This window comes from Humulus lupulus, chromosome 3 (genome assembly GCF_963169125.1).
Source record: "Humulus lupulus chromosome 3, drHumLupu1.1, whole genome shotgun sequence".
In the NCBI taxonomy this organism is placed as follows: domain Eukaryota; kingdom Viridiplantae; phylum Streptophyta; class Magnoliopsida; order Rosales; family Cannabaceae; genus Humulus; species Humulus lupulus.
In genome coordinates this window covers 160,070,968-160,091,488 of record NC_084795.1, presented here as the reverse complement: position 1 = coordinate 160,091,488, position 20,521 = coordinate 160,070,968, and the positions used below count along the sequence as shown (strand labels likewise).

Here is a 20,521-nt window from a genome sequence, read left to right as displayed (position 1 = left end):
TGCGAAAATATAAGGCATACATCAGAGTGACTTTACTATTCACAAAAAATTGATAACTTTTTAAGTCTAAAATGACTTAGAATGTTTCAAGTTAACAAAGAAAAATAAAATATAATTGCATGAACCATAAAGATTTTGTGCAAACCCGAGGACATAAGGGCATGCATCCAAGCGGTTAGGCTGTGGTATCCGAGTAGATGGCGTGCGTCCGAGGAGCAGCATGTCCGAGGAGTAGCATTGCCAAGAAGCTGTTTAGGTTCTGAGGCACAAGGCCTTGTGTTAATATTATCAAAGTACACAAGGGGTGTGGAAAATCTACACCCCTTGTGTTAATACAAAACATGATACAGCCACAAAAGAACCATAACCTTTTAAGTTGTATAGTTTACTGTCAGTCTCTTTTTGTTTTTATATTCCTAATTTAGGAAGTACACGAATTAAAAAGAATCTCTCTTTTTTATTAGAAAAATTGAAAATTAGAACCGGTAAAGATGCAATAATTAGTTTATTTGAGCATAAAAGACTTAAGTGCAATTATATAAAAGTCAAAATGTAACTTCAAATCTGGACTGATATTAAATGTATTCCTTACACTTGTATATTCACGAGATATTTTGGTAGATATGTTTTTTATTGCATAGGAGAATACACTCTAACTTATGATCCTAGTGTTGTTTTTTCATCCTCGATACATCATTTGTAATTTAAATATGTAACGACAAATTCGAATGATGTGTTTTTTCATCAGTGGATTAATGTTTTATAGTTTGGCTAGGAATCCTGCTATTTTGTTTGCTGTTGGTATAGGTGCCATAGTTCTCCTGGTTTTGCTCCTAGATACTTCATTTATTTTTACATATTATACTATATTTAATTTTTGCATGAGTATTACATTAGTAAACTTTTTCAAGAACTCAACTGTTTGTATCAGATTGCAATTGATCAAGTTCCATCACTGGACCTGAAAAGGACGTTCTTGTTTACATTATTGGGGCTTGTGTTAGTAGGTCCAACATTACATTTCTGGTAATGCTCCAGACTCATGCCTTGTATTTGTAATTGGATGTATAGTTGTAACCACTTTCTACTGTAACCAGAAATTGTATCTGCTAATCCACGCTTCAAATGTCATTGGTTATTGAAGAAATTGTTTTCTGGGCATATTTCTTTCTGTAATACTGTCAAGGATTCCTGTATGTTTTTTCAACTTTTTTTTTGGTAGGTAACCATTTGGTATTCTGTGTTCTTGTAAAATATCGGTTTGGTACCTTGTGTTTATAATAATGCTCATTTGGTACACCGTATTTTAAAATCGTATATATTTGGTACCTTGTATTTTAAAATCGTACATATTTGATATACTAAACTCAAATTTAATTAATAAAATTTTACCAATTTAATCAACATGCTCTCAATTATGAGTTCTAAATTCATAATTAATTACTTAATTACATATAACTAATGGAAATTTGGTCATATTGACAAAATTTTATTTATCAAATATATATGATTTTATAATACATGGTACCATACGAGCATTATTGAAAAAAGAGAGTATCAAAATGATGCTTTGCAAAAATATAGGGTACAAATAAGTAATTTCTTTTTTTTTTCTTTATTTGTGTAGGTGACTTGGTTAAAAATATTTAACTTCATTATTTACACAAGTATCTGCATGAAAATAAATAGGACTTTAAGTTGTACTCTTCACTGACTTGACATCGGGTTATAAAATGCATACATATTTTTATAATTAATGTAGCACCAAATGCATGGGATGAAAACCAATACAGAAATTTGGTACCGTGCATTGATTATTATCATATTGGTCAGAGTTTTGATTAATTATATTTGATGTGTATGTAGGTATTTGTATCTGAGCAAATTGGTTACTTTGCAAGGAGGATCAGGAGCTTTTTTGCGTCTTTTAATTGATCAGGTTATCTTCTAGAGTGTATTGGTATTGCCAACAAATGACAATAAATTTTAATCATCATATGTATTGCGACTAAATGCGGCCTTTGAATGTGATGCATCTTTCTTGCAGTTCCTTTTTTCTCCTATATTTATTGGAGTTTTCTTATCTACATTGGTGACACTAGAAGGAAGACCTGAACAAGTTGTACCCAAGCTTCAACAGGTGTTGCTCATGGCTTTCTATAATCAAGCAGTATAAGAACTTTTTTTTTTCTAGTGGTATATATTCAATTCACGTGTGTTTTCTAAATATTCCTTGCTTGTGCGGAAACTTTTGTTGCAGGAGTGGTTTTCTGCTGTTGTTGCTAATTGGCAACTTTGGATACCTTTCCAATTTCTCAACTTTCGATTTGTTCCACAGCAATTTCAGGTTTGTGTTTTCTTCTTTAATATATTTGCCTGCATGTGTTTCACTTCCTACATAAACTCAATTCAGACTCGATTATAAAATATTGAAGCTGAAAGGGTAGTAAACCATTGCTGATCTCTTACGTCCAAGAAACCAATTCAGGGGCAATTAACTAACCATTATTATTTGATAAGCCATTGTATTGAGAAATTTAAAACCTTCCTCACTCAACCAAGCTCTCCCATCATTGTCCTAGTCTGTATTCTGTATTCATGAAGAATAACATACAAGGTGCATAATATATATAAGAAGGTTCCCAACTGAGGACCTTAATCCTAGATTTACAATATTGAAGGAAAGAAAATATACAAATGTAAATACATTTATGGCGTGTTTGGAAATAAATGTGTAATTACTAAGGTAGTAATTACACTATATTTTAAAATACAAGGTGTATTTGGAAGTCAAGTGAAAATCACTTATAAATTCCTATTATGTTTGACAAAACAATTACTAATTACACGAAAAATAATATCATGTAATAAATACTATCTAAAATTGATAATAATTAGTAATTACATAGTGTAATTATACCCAATTCTTATGGGGGCTATGAGAATCGGAGAGTAATTGAGATCCCTCAATTAACTCCAATTACATAGCTACTGTGTAATTACATGGTCAGACAAACACGCCAAATCGAGTAATTACTCTGAATTATACCAAATTCCAATTGCCGAGTGACTTTCCAAACAAACAAATTCATATCCCAAAGACTTTGGAATTGAGAATTCTAATCCCTATACAAAGTTTTTAGAGAGAAGAAACTTCTCTTTTTTCTCTTTTCTTATTTCATAGTAAGAAAATACATCGTATTTATCCTAGGGAGCAGAGACAAATCTGCCTAACAAATAATTAGGAGAATCCCTTGATTATAGGAGAGTATCTCTCACGAAATCAAGGAATAAAACTGAAATTAAACTAAGATATTTTCTAATAACATACTATCATAATTATTACAAATAAGAAAATTAATAACTGATCACAGCTGCAATACCACCTAGAACCAATGATAATTTTAACACTCCCCTCAAGTTGGGTTGTAAATATTAGTTAAACCCAACTTGAACTTAAAAGCTTCGAACTTGATTCTAGGTAGAGCCTTGGTAAGAATATCTGCTGTTTGAAGTCCTGTTGGAGTGTAGATCAGCAAAATAATCCTTTACTCCAATTTTTTCATAATGAAATGCTGATCAATCTCCACATGTTTAGTTCGATCACGGGGAACATGATTTTTTGCAATATTAATGGTAGTTTGATTATAGCAATACATCTTCATGGGTCCTTCAATTGAAAATTTTAACTCCATTAGAACCCTTTATAGCCTCATTCCTTTGCAAATATCTTGAGCCATAGCTCGAAACTTAAGCACTATTTCTTGACACAACTGATTACTTTTTACTTCGCCAAATAACCAAGTTTCCTCACACAAATGTACAATATCTTGAAGTGGATCTACGATCTGTTGTAGACCAAGCCCAATTTGCATCATTGAAGATTTCAACACTCATCATTGTATTTTTCTTGAAATAGTCCCTTGCTTGGTGTCATCTTGAGGTATTGTAGTATCCTATACATGATGCTCATGTGATTTTCCCTTGGATTATTCATGAACTGACTTACAGTACTAATAGCAAAGGTTGTATCTGATCTAGTGTGAGATAGGTAGATAAGTTTTCTTACTAGTCTTTGATATCTTTCTTTGTCTACTGGGGCACTCGTATACTTGATATTGTACATTTGATATTGCAACCCATGGGAGAATCTGTTGGTTTACTCCCTAACATGCTAGTTTCTTTCAGTAAGTCTAGAACATACTTCTATTGAGAGAACTAGAGCAACTTCCATTCCTAGGAAATATTTGAGATTTTCCAAGTTTTACTCTTTCGCTAACAAATCTTTGAGTATGCACAGTTCTTCCTCATGATCACTAGTCGATATAATATCACCCACATAAACAATAATTATTGCTATCTTTCCTCCATTAGAGTGTTTAACAATGTGTGGTCTGATTGACATTGAGAGTAGCCATACCTTTTGTCAGCCTTGGTGGAACGATCAAACCAAGCTCATGGATATTGTTTGAGACCGCAAAGAGACTTATTTAGTTTGCATACTTTGTTAACATTTTCATTCGTAACTAAACCTTGAAGAATGTTGATATACACCTCTTCTTCTAGATTGCCATTAAGAAATGCATTCTTATCACCGAGTTGATGTAGAGCCCAATCTTGATAGCAGCCAATGACAATAATACTCTGATTGTGTTTAATTTTGCAATGGGAGCAAATGTTTCCTGGTAATCAACACCATAGAATTGAGTGAACCGTTTTGCAACCAGCCTCACCTTGAATCTATCTACATTCCCATCAGCACTGTAAATATCCATTTGTATCTACTGACTTCTTTTCAATAGGCAACTCAGTAATTTCCCAAGTTCCATTTTTCTCTAGAGCTCGAATTTCTTCTTCTACTGCGATCCTCCATTCAGGATACTTAAGGGCTTCTTGAATATTATTTGGAATCGGTATATTGCCAAACTAGTAGTGAATGCACGAAAAGTAGGTGGCAATCCATCATAACAAATGAAATTATAACTAGGATGGTTTGTACAAGATCTCACCCTCTTTCTTTTTGCTATTAGTAAATCAAAATGACCAACTTGACTATCACTAGGGATAGAATCGATTTTACCAACTGCATTTCCTTTGATTCTGGATTTGGTTTAGCATCATGACTTTACTCAAGTTGTGTTTGAGATGCTATATTCTCTTGGTCTTTCTTCTTCTTCCTTGAATAGACAATGAATTGATTTTCATCAATAGAATTTGTTTGAAGTGTATTTTGAATAGGAACCAAATGTTGATCAACTTGATTATTTTGAGGATTAAGATTAGATTCTGATGGTTCAGGTTGTGGATCAAAAAACTCAGGACTGGACAATGTTTCTGGTTCAACGAGGCTTGAAACAGGGGCTGGTTCTAGTGTTTCAGGGCTGGAAACAATTTCAGAAATGGGAAAAACAGGTGTTGGTTCTAGTGATTCAGGGCTGGTTGAGCATTCTCCCCCTGAACATCATATTTGGGGTAATAGGACTGATGTTCAAAAATGTGACATCCATAAAAGTATAAAACTTCCTTGTCAATGGAGAATAATATCTGTACCCTTTTTGGTTTGGTGCATGCCCAATATATATACACTTAATTTCTTTAGGGTCTAATTTACATTGGTTTTGAAGGGAGACAATCACAAAAACAGAACCAAACACTCTTGGGGGTATATTTGAGAAGAGTCTGGTAGTAAGAATGAAGGAGAACTTGAAGTGGGGTTTTGAAGTGGAGAACACAGGATGTCATTATGTTAATAAGGTATGTAGCAATGAGAATAGCTTCTCCCAAAAATATTTTGGAACATTGGTGGAAATCATGAGAGCCCTAGCAACTTCTAATAGGTGTCTGTTTTTTGTCTCAGCAATTTCACTTTGTTAAGGGGTATATATGCAAAAACTTTGATAAAGAATTCTCTTTTTTTTTTGTAAAAATTATCCCAAAAAGTTGTTAAAGTAGTCTCCTGCATTATCAGTTTTCAAATTTTTAATTTTTGTATGGAATTGAGTTTGAACCATACCAAGAAAAGTTTTGAAAATTTGAGACACCTTTGATTTTTCCTTCATGAGAGATATCCAAATTAGTCTAGTGTGATCATTAACAAATGAAACAAACCACTTTGGACCAGTTACAAATTCTAGACGCTCCCCAAGTGTATCATAGAGAATGGTTGAGAAGATTTGTATGGTTGGATAGTATAAGAGTTGTGAACATGTTTAGACAACCGACTAATTTCACACTGGAAAAGTTTGGAATTTTGATTGAATAATGACGGAAAAAGTTTCTTGAGGTACAAAAAATTAGGATGACCAAGTTGATAATGCCACAATATAACAACAACACTATCATTATTAGATTTGAAAACAGAAAAACATTTTTCTAATCCCATCTTTTCAAGTCGTCCTTCATTTGAATTGAAAGCCTTAAGAATATAGTTCCGAACTTATTTCAGCATTGCCAATCGTCCTCGAATCCAAATCTTGAAGAATACAACCAGTTGAACTCAATTTAGTAATCCATATTTTCTCCTTGGTGAGTTTACTTATAGATAGTAAGTTACAATCCAAATTTTGTACCAAAAGAACAGAGTCAAGAGTGAGATTTTTTTTAAATACTGAACCAGTGCCAGTCGCTTGGGATATAGTGGCATCAACTATTTGAACAGAGAAAGTACCAGAACTTGGTTTATAATTTTATAAAATTGATGCATCTCCAGTTATGTGTTCTAAAGGACTCGAGTCAACAATCTAGGTATTGGCTTGTTCCTTTTTAACCTTCAAGGCATTTAAAAATTTACCTCTCTGTGCCAAGGACCCAGTTCCAATAGTGTAGTTGTTGTTGCTCCATGTGAGCTTAACAACTTTTGCAAAATCTCCATTTGCTCCTTGCTGAAACCTTTTGAATCAGATATAACACTATTTTCAACAATAGCTTGATTGGCTCCCATGTTTAGTCATTTGATGGCCAAGATTTGAGATATGCTCTGATACCATGTAGTTTTTAGAGAGAAGGGACTTTTTTTTTCTTTCTTATTTCATAGCAAGAAAATACATTGTATTTATCCAAGAGAGCAGAGACAAATTTGCCTAACAATCAGGAAAGTCCCTTGATAATTGGACAGAGTATTTCTGTGGAAATTATTCGCTGATAATTTTTCATTGAGAGCAAATATACCTTTAAATAGGTACTTTTTTATTGAGAGCAAATATACCTTTAAATAGGTATCGTACACTTTTAAATAGGTACTGTATAGAATAAAGATATATTTGGTAAATTAATACCGAATATTCTGGTAATTACAAATATTATAGGCAGTCTATCAAATAATCTAAATATAGAAATATACAATCCGTACATAGTGGTTTCCTAATTAAGAGGATACCGAGTAATAAAAGACTAACAAACACCAATATTTCCTACACCCTCCCTCAAGCTGGTGCATGGAGATTCCATATGGCCAGCTTGCACAGTAACTCATTGAAAACTTCTTTTGATAGACCCTTAGTCAAAATGTCAGCCTGTTGTTTGCGTGGAAAATAAATTACGTATAATTCCTTTTTCATCAATTTTTTCATTAATGAAATGTATGTCCACTTCAACATGCTTCATTCTGTCGTGATGGACTTGATTATGTGCTATGTTGATGGCTGATACAATTTTAGAGGCTCAATTATTTGAAGCTTTAGTTCTTCAAGTATACGTTTAATCCAAATTAATTCGCATGCACCTTGGGCAAGAGCTCTAAGTTCTGCTTCAGCACTACTTTCAGCTACCACTGGCTGTTTTTTACTCCAAGTAACCAAGTTCCCCCAAACTTTAGTACAATAGCCAGTTGTTTACCTTCTATCTTCAATAGATCCTGCCCAATCTGCATCTGTGAAGGCCTCAACTCTTCGTTCCTCGTTCTTCTTGAATAATAACCCAGTCCCTGGTGTTTTCTTTAGGTAGCTTAGGAAAGTACACCGCTTCTAAGTGTTCTTCTAGAGGATTGTGCATGTACTGACTAACTAGACTCACAGCAAACACAATGTCGGACCTTGTATGAGACAAGTAGATTAGCTTGCCCACTAATCGTTGATACATTCCTTTGTCGATAGTTTCCTCTTTGACTTTCTTCTTGTACTTTCCCTTCGGTTCGACTGGTGTTGCCACAGGTTTACAACCACTCATTTCGGTTTCTTTGAGGAGATCCAGCATATATTTTCTCCGTGACATTGCAATACCTTGTTTTGTTCTTGCAACCTCCATTCACAGAAAGTATTTTATCAGTCCAAGGTCTTTTACTTCAAATTCTTGAGCTAACACACCTTTTAAGTTTTTCTTGCCCTTTATAATCATCACCTGTTATTATCATGTCTATCAACATAGACAATGGGAATACTCACCTTTGCCTCTGAATGTTTTAAAAACAAAGTGTGATCTGATTGAGCTTGTTTGTATCCATGCTTTTTTATCACCTGATTAAATCTTTCGAACCATGTCCTTGGAGATTGTTTTGGACCATAAAGAGATTTCTTTAGATGACATACATTCTCCACTCCAAATGTCTCTTCGAACCAAGGAGGTATTCTCATAAAAACTTCTTCCAAATGCCCATTGAGAAAGACATTTTTTATATCTAGTTGTTGTAGGGGCCAATCAAGATTGGCAGCAATTGATAGTAAGACCCTTACTGTGTTTAACTTGGCAACTGGAGCAAACGTCTCGTTATAGTCCACGCCGTATGTTTGAGTGAATCATTTCGCAACTAGTCTTGCTTTGTATCTGTCTATTGTTCCATCAGCCTTGTGTTTCACTGTAAACAGCCATTTACATCCCACCAAATGTTTATTTTTAGGTTGATTGATTATTGTCCATGTAGTGTTTGCTTCTAGTGCACCAATCTCTTCAAACACTGCTTTCTTCCATTCTTTCTGTGAGAGAGCCTTGATAATATTTCTGGGAACTACCACTTGTTCGACTTCTGCTAGGAAAGCTTTATAGTGTGGAGTTAGTCGACTATAGCAAACATATTTGGACATTAGGTGTTGAGTACAACTCTGAATGCCCTTCCTTTTGGCAATAGGTAACTTAGATTCGGGTTCTACCGTTCTAGAAGACTCAACATTAGGAACATAATCAGATAAAATAGGGTTCAAAGAAGGATTACTTACAGCAGGAATAGTTTCTGAGTCGGAGTCATGGGATGTTGGAGCATCAGTTGGCTGTATTACATGAGAGTTTTTCTGTCGACGAGAGTAAACTAAGATTTCCATAATTTTTGGCCGTGGCTGAGATTGTTGTTCAGATGAACTTGGAATTGTATTAAACTTGGAAAGTTCAGGAATAACTTTAGTAAGACAAATATCCCAACTGGAGACATCACTAACAGTCCCTCCCTGAAGTGGAAAGTTGGAATAAAATAGTTGTTCTTCATCGAATGAGACGTACATACGTCGAGTAGAAGGATGATAACAATTGTATCCTTTTTTTTGTAGAAGAATAGCCCAACAAAACACTTGAGCACTCTAAGATCAAACTTAGAGCGATTTGGTCCAAGAACATGCGCATAAGATATACAACCAAACATTTTTAATGGGAGATTAGAGATAAGTTGTGTATGAGGATATGCTTGAATGAGCATAGAAAGTGGCGTTGTGATATTTTAACTCTCTAGATGTCCTTCTATTAATAAGATAAACGACAGCAAGAATAGCTTCGCCCCAAAAATGTTTAGGGACTGAAGTTGAGAACAGAAGAGCTCTAGCAACCTCCAATAGGTGCCTATTTTTACGTTCAACAATCCCATTTTGTTGGGGGTGTACGTGTACAAGAACTTTTATGAATGATGCCGTGAGAGAGAAGATAATCACCTAAGATAGAGTTAAAATATTCAGTTCCATTATCAGTGAAATACTTGGAGATTTGCATGGAATTGATTTTTTATTATAGAGTGAAATTTTTTAAATGTGATGGCAGCATCAGATTTGTTTTTAATCTGTGATTTGTGTGGCTGCAATTTGTGAGGAGAGCAGAAAAAAAAAAATCTATTCTCAGGGTGAGAGGATTGACTCTGATACCATGTAGAAATTGTTCACTGATAATTTTTCATTGAGAGCAAACATACCTTTAAATAAGTACTATACAGAATAAATAAATATTTAGTAAATTAATACCGAATATTCTGGTAATTACAAATATTATAGACAGCCTATCAAATAATCTAAATACAAAAATATACAATCTGTATAAAAACTAACAAACACCAATATTTCCTACAATCTCTCACGAAATCTAGGAATAAAACTGACAAAAAAAACTTAAAGATATTATAACATACTATCAGAATTATTACAAATAAGAAATTTAATAACTGATCACAGCTGTAAAATACAGCTTTACAGGTGTAATATCACCTAGAATCAATGATAATTTCAACACATTAGGTAACAGACCAACTTCCCTTAATCAACCAACTTGACATTCTACAATAATGAAATGGGAGTGTGTTTTGTTGAATTGAACATGGGAAAACAATCATACCCAGGTATTTGAGACTTGGTTCTCTCCCAGAGCCAAGGTTTGATACATAACAAGATTCAAGATGACCTACACTCTCTCTTACACTTTATTCCCAAAATAAACCTGATCTAGGCAATTAAAACTTCCCTTAACCATCTCAATACACAAAATCCTCTCAATTAAATTGACCTATGTCGTGCATAGGTGTACCTGAGTGGAGATCTATAACTGCACTTATAAATTAAAATTTACCAAACATTCAATAGTTTCATGGTTCAGCAGATTTTTCTCCCAATACAGCTGAGGTTGATAAATTGCATAAGTTACAAGTACAGCATATCTATGTAAAACCTAAGGTTGAGTAAAATAGGGTTAAAATCCATTTAGTGTATTGTATGTTAATATTTACTTGGTATGTTATGTATTTGACTCTGTATAAAAAGCTCAAAACTATGTAAATTGAGTTGTTGTCTTGAAAGCTTTTTGTGATGCTTACAGAAGGCTGGGCCTGGTCCTGCCTCTTTGTATGATGCCATTATTCATTATGCGGGAGCTGTCTCATATGATTCAATTTTTATTTTTTCGCATTTAGACTAAAGCCTATTCATTTCTTTGACTTAAGTACTCGAGTCCATTCATCCATTGTTGGATTTTCTGTTCTATTCTTTTTATTTCTTTCCAGGTTTATCTAGATTTTGTGGACAGATGAGTCATTTATGTTCAGATTACAAAAATGAAAAGTGGAATTTCTATAAGCCTTTGTATACTTGCGATTATATAGTACTCACTGAAGGAGAACATTTTGTAGTGTTTCGTTTCATGTTTTATCCCAAAATCAACTGCTGTAATTTTTAATATTTTTATAAACACTATCAAATTTCAGGTCCTTGCTGCCAACTTTATTGCTTTAATTTGGAATGTAATTCTCTCATTTAAAGCTCACAAAGAGATCCTTCCGAAAAAGGTATGTTATAAATACAGAAAAGCCTAGGACATCTATGCATTTCCTTTCAAAATCGATCTGCTTAATTAAGTGCTTTAATATATTATCTTTTACGTTGAACTTTTCCTTTTTTTTTTGGTTTTAAGAAACTGAATTTCATTGAGTAATGACTAGGCATTGACCAAATGCATGAGGGATATCCTGGCCACCAAACATAGTGTACTTCCATAGTGCAAGTTTTGCTAGAGAATGAGCAACTCCATTAGGGATCCTTGGGCACCTCTGGGAATTTAACCTCAAAAATTTCATTACAAACGTGGATGATATCCTTAATTGTAAGTTTGGATAATTGTTTCATTTTATTAATTAACCAAAAAGCCGAATAAATAGATACATCATATATTTAAAAAACAAACTAATCCACAAGTATAGGAACTGACTAACAACTTAGATTCTAACTAATACTCTAGTTGTACATCTAAATATACGGTAGACTAATTCTAATTTTGAATTACAATTTTCTACACTCCCCCTCAAGTTGGAGCATAAATATCATACATGCCCAACTTGCTTACAAGAACCTTAAAAACAGGTTTAAATAATCCTGTAGTCAAAATATCAGCAGTCTGTCCTCTTGTAGTGACAAGCAAAGTGCAAATAATCCCTGCTTCCAGTTTTTCTTTTATAAAGTGTCAATCAATTTCAATATGCTTCGTCCGGTCATGTTGTAATAGATTTTGTGCAATACTTATTGCTGCCTTATTATCACAAAACAATTTAAGAGGCAACTCAACATCTTTCTTCAAGTCTTCAAGAACACGTTTTATCCATAATAACTCGCAAATTCCATTTGCCATGGATCTAAACTCAGCCTCTGCGCTGCTCCTCGCCACAACATTCTGGTTTTTACTCCTCCAAGTTACAAGATTCCCCCAAACATATGTGCAGTAACCAGAAGTTGATTTTCTATCACTCGACCCTGCCCAGTCAGCATCTGTAAATGCCTCCACTGACTTGCTGTCAGTTTTCTTGAAAAGTAATCCCTTTCCTGGGCAGCTCTTTAGATACTTCAGTATCCTATATGTTGCCTCAAGGTGCTCCTTGTATGGGTAGTGCATAAATTGACTCGCAAGACTCACAGCAAAGGAAATGTCAGGCCTAGTGTGTGCCAAGTAAATTAATCTTCCAACTAATCTTTGGTATTGCTCCACATTAACTGGAGTTCCATCTTTTATAGCTCCAAGCTTCTGATTTGGATCAATCGGAGTATCGGCTGGTTTACAAGCACTCATCTCGGTATCATTAAGTAGATCTAAAATATATTTTCGTTGTGAGACAACAATACCTTGTTTAGATCTAGCAACTTCCATACCAAGAAAATACCTTAATTCTCCCAAATCCTTCACTTCAAATTATTTAGCCATCTTTTCTTTTAAAATTTCCAATTCCTTGTGGTAATCTCCAGTGAGAATTATGTCATCCACGTAAACAATCAATATGGCTACCATCCCTTCTTGTGAAAACTTGGTAAAGAGGGTATGATCGGATTGAGCTTGACAATAACCCTGTCCTTTTACAAACTGAGTGAACCGATTGAACCATGCTCTTGGAGACTGCTTTAGTCCATATAGTGCCTTCTCCAGTTTGCATACTTTAGAATTAAACCTGTCTTCAAAAGCAGGAGGCGATCTCATATATACTTCTTCTTCCAATCTTCCATTAAGAAATGCATTCTTCACATCAAATTGTCTGAGATTCCAATCAAGATTTGCTGCAATAGATAACAAAATTCTTACAGTATTAAGTTTAGCAACTGGAGCAAATGTCTCTGTATAATCTATACCGTATGTCTGAGTAAATCTTTTGGCTACAAGCCGTGCTTTGTAGCGTTCGAGAGTACCATTTGCTCTAAATTTTGGAGTGAATACCCATTTGCTGCCAACAACAGGTTTTCCCTTCGGTAGCTCTTCAAGTCTCCATGTCTGATTCTTCTCAAGAGCTTCCATCTCCTCATAAATAGCCTTTTTCCACTTAGGTTGAGATAGAGCCTCCTGAATACTACTTCGAATAACCACAGATGATAGATTCATGGAAAAAATAGTGTATACAAAAGATAATTTTGAATATGAGACATAAGCAGAGGTAGGATATTTAGCATAGACTCGCTTTTCTTTTCTAAGGGCAATAGGAAGATCAGGTCAGAGTTTTGCTTACCACTTTCAAGTTCTGGCGCCGGTTCAGACTCTTGACTTGCTGGTAACGTAATAGGCTCTGTACTTCGATTTGTAAACTTCCTTGTGTAAACTCGGTCAAATAGAGTACTTGACCGATCTCTATACCTGTCCTCAGTTAATTCTTGAGACATACTTGGCTGTTTTTCAGGACTTAAAACCATAGACTCTGGTATTAGAACCGTAGTCTCACTATTAGTGGTTAAACTTTCCTGATTTCGTGGAACAATAAATTTTTTCGTTCTTAATTCCTTGGAAAATATATCATCTTCCTGATTATTCTCCCCCTGAAGATGAGAAGTGAAAAATGGTCTTGATTCAAAGAATTCAGTATCCATGGTAACAAATGTTTTTCTAGAAACAGGATTAAAACATTTATACCCTTTTTGGGTTGGGGCTATCCCCAAAAAAACACATTTTTTCCCTCTTGGATCGAACTTACTTGCAGTTCTATCCGGATTTTTGATAAACACAATACATCCAAAATTTTTTAATGGCATAGAATGAAACATACGAGATTGAGGAAATTCTATTTGAATACTAATCAGTGTCTGAAATTTCAAAACTTTTGAAGGCATTCGATTTATTAAATAGGTAGCATGAAGAACACTCTCTCCTCAAAGATATTTTGGAATTTTTGCTGAAAGCATTAAAGCTCGTGTAACTTCAAGAATATGCCTATTTTTCCTTTCAACTATGTCATTTTGTGGTGGTGTATCTATGCAAGAGCTTTGATGAATGATCCTATTTTTTTCAAAAAAATTGTTTAATGTGTGAACAAAATACTCACGCTCATTGTCATTCCTAACTATTTGAATTTGTGTTTTAAACTGATTTTGAACCATGTGATAAATTTTTTTAAAAACATTTTCAACTTCAGATTTTTCTTTTAGAAAAAACACCCAACTTACTCGTGTATATTCATCAATTAATGTGAGAAATCATCTTTTACCCGAGTGTTGATACACGAGACGCACCCCATATATCGCTATGAACAAGTGCAAAAGGTCTGGTTGATATATATGGCTGCGATGGGTAGGGATTTTTATGGTGTTTAGCTAAAGCACAAATTTCACATTGGAATAAAGGACTTTTATTAAAAAAATAACTTAGGAAACAATTTACTTAAATAATAAAAACTAGGATGTCCTAGACGAAAATGCAATAAATAAATCTCATTATTACTTTGGGTGGTAGAGATCTGCAGGCAAGCGCTCTCTTGACCTCCTTTATTATAGTTCATTCCCTCTTCAAGAATATAGAGTCCATCACGTTCCCTAACATTGCCAATCGTCTTCCCCGATTCTAGTTCCTGAAAATGACAATGTGAAGGATAAATGTTAGCTTGACATTTTTGATCTTGGGTCATTTTGCTGATGGAAATAAGATTACATGACAAGTTTGGAACATGCAATACTTTAGATAAGGTTAAAGAAGGTGAGATAATTATATCACCAGTTCCAACAATTGCTGAAAAAGATCCATCAGCAATTCTAACTTTTTTATTTCCTGCACAAGGTTTATATGTTGAAAATAACCTAGAATTTCCAGTCATATGATCACTAGCACTTGAATCGATGATCCAAGTGTTATTGGGCTTAGAACAAAAATAGGATGCAATAGAAACTGTTTTACCATTTTGTGCAAAAGAGCAGGAAGGAATATTTCCAGATTTTTGTGTGGTCTGTAATAGTTTCAGGAGCTGCTCAATCTGATCCCTTGTGAAAGCCGGCTGTCCAGAGGTATTTTGTGGCTCTTGTGAGTCTTCAGCCATGGCTTGATAGCCTTTTTCTGGTTTCTTCTTTCCCCCAGGTGGAGCATTGTTCACAACCTTATTAATCACACGCTAGCAATCCGATTCAATAGTGATGTTGTAGCCTAATCTTTTGTTCAATTTCATGACATGGAGAATGGCCAAGGCTTCTACAATTGCTAGATCAAAAGTACCATTCATCGTCCAAGTAGCAAAGGCTAACATTTGGTCGTGATCCTCCTGAATAGAAGTCCCTAGTCCTATTTTTTGAAGTGCGTTGTCTATAGTCACATCAGAAATTAAGTTTGTAGTGCCTGGTGAAGGAATGCTCCAACGGGATGGGAGCTAGAATGGTGACAGTGGGAACTTGAGGTCATCATATGGAATTTATCAAGGTAATCTAAGGGCCAACTAACAATCATATCAACGTTAAGCCAAATGTCTTTATGGACTTGTTTATACCATGCACGCCAAAGAACCGAGAATTTCTCCATCTCCCAAACTACCAAATGGTCTATAATGTTTAGAAAGAATTCAAAGAAATTAGTGGCATCAACAATCAAGAAAAAGCATCGTGGACAAGAATTAAAGAAGACTAGCCCCCGAAGAGCTTGGAAGGTACACTTGAATGTCGTAATGCAACATGGAGAAATTTTATCATTGTGGAGCTCATGCTTATCGAAGTTAGTCAACGTGGCAATCCATTCAAGAGAAGCCTTCCAAGCAAACATTTTAACCTTTGGAGGAACATGTAATGACCAAAATTTCTTCCAATAGCGAGAAAGGCACAAGGACGAGGAAGCTTGATCCAATCCTTGAGAACAAACAACAAATCAATAGCCACTGTGGACCAAGTACAATTCAGAGTCATCAAGGTGCCACACAAGCTTATCAGTGGTCGCAATAATGGGCCACGAAATAGAAAGGATAGCCTCTGCGTCATCCTTGTCAAAAGCATGATATGTCAACGAAGCATTCCAGTCTCCATTATGAAGTTTGAGAAATTTGACTGTAGATGCACCACATAGGATCCTAGCAGAATGAGAGGTTGGTATCACCTCAAGGGATCCATCTATCAAAATTAATAGAGATGTTCGAGCCATCACCAACTTGCCATTAGGAGCCATTAATAGAGTTTTCTCCTCCGAAGAATGCTACGCCAAATGTAAGATGAATGACTTGTACAGCAAGAGACTCAAGGCTATTGTACAAACGCCAAGCCTACTTAGCTAGGAGGACTTGGTTGAAATGAAACAAATTCCTGAATCCTAATTTGCAATCATTTTTGTGCCAACAAAGATGGTCCCAAGTACAGCAATAGACTTCTCTTTTAATATCACTACCTCTCTACCAAAACCTAGCATAAAGATGTTAATATCATGAATAAGGGCATTTGGGATTCTAAAAAGGTTCTTGGGATAGATTGGATGGTCACTTTCAGTTAAACCTCTCTACCACCCGTTGAGAATAGTTTGGACATACAACTGAATTGTTTAACCTAAATTTTATCTATGATGGATTGAAACAAGCTTCTTTTACTCTTGCCAGAAAAACATGGAAGCCTAAAGTATTTTTCATGATGAGCCACCACATTGACCCCCAAAGCCTTATCCATACCCTTTCTTTCCACCTCCACATTGTTAGGGCTAAAACAAAAAGCAAACTTAGAGAAGTTCACAAGCTGCTTGGAAGCCTTACTATACCACTTTAGAATATCCTTGAAACGACCACAAACCTCCCAGGATGCTTTCATGAAGAAAAGGCTATTGTTTGCAAAGAAGTAGTGGGATATTGTAGGACTAGTGGAACCACAAGTAATGCCCTTTAGAAATCCCTTTGCAATGCCCCTTCTGACAAGTAAAGAGAGACCTTTTGCAGAAAAAAGAAAGAGGAAGGGGGATAAGGTGTCCCCTTGACTTGGGATGAGGCTCCCAACAATTTCCTCATTAGTTAAAAAGAAGTATTCCACAATGGAAATGCACGCAAGGACTTTATGAATTTAGTCTGTGTGCAACCTCAGTTTTGACATCTTGCAGCAAAGGGAAGACCACTCAATTCTATCATATGCTTCCAACTTTTAGACTAGAGTCCCATCTTTCCCAACTTTCTGTGTTTAAGAGTATTCAAATATTATTAAGGGAAGATTTGCAGCAAAAATTAGTAAGTAGTCTAAAATGTTGCACTTAAGTTACTAAGTGATTTTTTTTGGGCAAAAATGAGTAAGTAGTCCAAAAAGTTGTACTTAAGTTATTAAATAATGTTTTTGGCAGCAAAAGTCAATAAGCATCGTGAAATATTGCACTTAATTCATTAAGTAATTTTTTGATTGCAAAAGCTCACATTTTACACTAATTTTGTCTCAATTTTAATTAATTAATACAAACCTGAAAATATATATTTTTAACATTTAAAAATTATTTGAAATCTGTTTTAGAAATATAAAATAATTTAAAAGTTTTAACATGAAAAAATTATCTAGTTCTACTTAATACTTGCGAAAAATTTTAGGTATAATTAGATAATTTTTTCTTGTTAATTTTTAAATTTTTTTTTTATATTTTTAAAAATGATTTCAAATAATATTTCAAAGTTAGAAATATAAATATTTTTTAGATTTTTACTAATTAATTAAAATTGAGATAAAATCAGTGTAACAAAAAAACTACTAGTGACTTAAGCGCAACATTTCATACTACTCAATGACTTTTGCCGCCAAAAAAATTACTTAATGACTTGAGTTCAACTTTTTTTTTATTACATATTGATTTTTGTAGCCAAAAAATCTAGTTAGTGATTTATGTGAAAAAAGATCATCAGTAATAAGTCTTCCACGAAGAAAAGACACTTAATTCCTTAGAGACAACATTCCGAAGGAACTCTCATTCTGTTCGTCATGACTTTGTGTAGATCTTATAGAGGACATTCTAAAGGCTAATGGGCCTATAGTCTGTGGCTTTAGAAGGCTCACTAACGTTAGTATGAGAGTAATGATAGTCTTATCGATGTTTCTAATACAACAAGATCCGCTAAGAAAAACAAGACAAGCGCTACTAACATCTTTACTAACAATGTCCCTTTTTTTTTTTTTTTTTTTTTATAAAAGCCTTTACTCATACCATCAATGCCAAGGCTTTTGTTCGGATTCATTTGGAATAAGACTTGCTTAACATCCTTTGAATTAAATGGTGTCGTAAGCTGCTCATTCATTGTAATGGTCACCTGCGTATGAACAGACTCAAGGACCTTGGTCATTTATTCATCAGAGGGTTGGTTCGAGCAAAATAACTTCTAAAAATAATCCTAAATAATCACAGCCACATTTGAATTTCCTTCAAGCCAAAGGTTGTGAAAAAACTCGAAGTAAAGTTTTTCTTTCATCTACCCGGCTACACACTTAAAGAAATATGCCATGTTTCATCCAATTTTTCTTTTTTCAAATGGAAGACATCTGGTTCGGTCTCAACCTTCTTGGACTTGCTCCATGAATGAAGCATTGGAGAGATTAGCGTCAATTGTAAAGAGCTCTTTCTTTCATTCTTTTTCTAAATAGCAAAGCGGTGGTGTTTGTAGCATGTGCAATTCCATCTGGCTAGTTGTTGGGCCACGTTCTCAACGTTTAACAAAATCTTTTGTATCTTAGTGCACGTATTATTTTTCCATTCCCCAGTGACAATTTCTTTGCAATCATCTTCCTCTGCCCAAGGTTGGTTGAAATGAAACCAATAGGAGCGGAGTAGATAGCGATCTAGGCTTGGGGACTGATGTGCGAGCAACCTTGTGTGGAGAGGTCGATGGTCCGACCCCCAAGTTCTGAGGTCGTGGACAATAGAGGTCTAACCACGCATTATTATAGTGATGCAATCAATTCTTCTTGAATAAATGTTTGACAACCATGTCTATTGCACCAAGTATATTTTGGTCCTTCTTAAAAAGGACCACTAAAAAATTATTCATGGAATGGCTTTGGTGAGACAATCCTCCATCTTTCTCACTATCATATATAATTTCCTTGAGGTCTCTGCCACATAGCCAAAGACAATAATGCATGTGAGATAACCTTTTCAACAACTCCCAGAAGTGATGTCCCAAGCTACTTTAGGCTGTTCGTAAAGCCCTGCGAAGCAACATTTAAGAGTGCTTCCCATGGAGATCATAACATCGATGCGAGTTTGAGAATAAGAAAGAAGATCCACTCCAACATGAGCCATTCGTATTAGACACAAGCTGCTTCTACGACCAACCTTATCAACGTGGCAAGGAATAAAAATGCAGCATGAGCCTGGGGTGTTTAACAAATTTTTTGAGCTTTCATTCTTGGCTTTCATGTGAGTGGGTTTTTTCGGATTTGGTGCCTTGGAGCAAAATAGTCCCATTTTGTATCAAATATTAAAAGAAATGTCCCTGTTTTAATTTTTTTTTAGTAAAATAGCCTAAATCTTGTATATGATTATTAATGAAGAAATTAGACGACTAGTGCCCACTTTTAGATATTCTTTTTAATTTTTACCCATTTATTAATATTCTTACTTCTATACCCAGATTTATAATGAATATTCCCATTATACCCTTTCTCTATACAATGGCAGAGGCAGCTGTCCAGTTGCCTGCTGTAAAAAATTAAGTTAAATTAATTGCAGCCCTTGATAGCATAAGAAGCAGCACAATCATCGAATCCAACTCTTTTTATTGTTAGTTAATAACTTTGAATAATATATAATAACAAATAAACACAACAAATCTGCTGTTGTATGAGAAATCTGGTATAATTTATCAAATTCTATATTTTAAGTAGTTAGTATAGTTGTTCATTAAAATAGATATATCATTATATAACCTCAATCTGTTTTCTTTAAATAGAAAATATTTCATCAATTTGTTTCGTAAAAAAATCTAAATATTATAAAACTCTAATACATCATAACACAAAAAATTGATAAACCATAAAATAAAACATATCTAACCAAAATAAATTTGATATACCATAACGTAAAAAATATTTATATCATGCTAATAAAACTACCAAACATATATACCGTATTATCATATACTATCAAATTTAAATATATATAAACTTAAAATAAAATTAATCAAAATTGATGT

At 34.4% G+C, this 20,521-nt stretch overlaps 1 protein-coding gene across 1 annotated transcript in view; it reads left to right on the top strand.

The window, feature by feature from the left end:
- The window catches only part of LOC133823251 (protein sym-1), a 38,194-nt gene that overhangs the window by 8,848 nt on the left and 8,825 nt on the right, over window positions 1-20,521 (top strand). Inside the window, exons 3-7 of the mRNA XM_062255911.1 lie at window positions 932-1,026; window positions 1,867-1,939; window positions 2,048-2,140; window positions 2,261-2,347; window positions 11,378-11,458. Of these exons, the coding sequence (XP_062111895.1) occupies window positions 932-1,026; window positions 1,867-1,939; window positions 2,048-2,140; window positions 2,261-2,347; window positions 11,378-11,458 (429 nt within the window). The remainder of the gene's footprint in view (window positions 1-931; window positions 1,027-1,866; window positions 1,940-2,047; window positions 2,141-2,260; window positions 2,348-11,377; window positions 11,459-20,521) is intronic.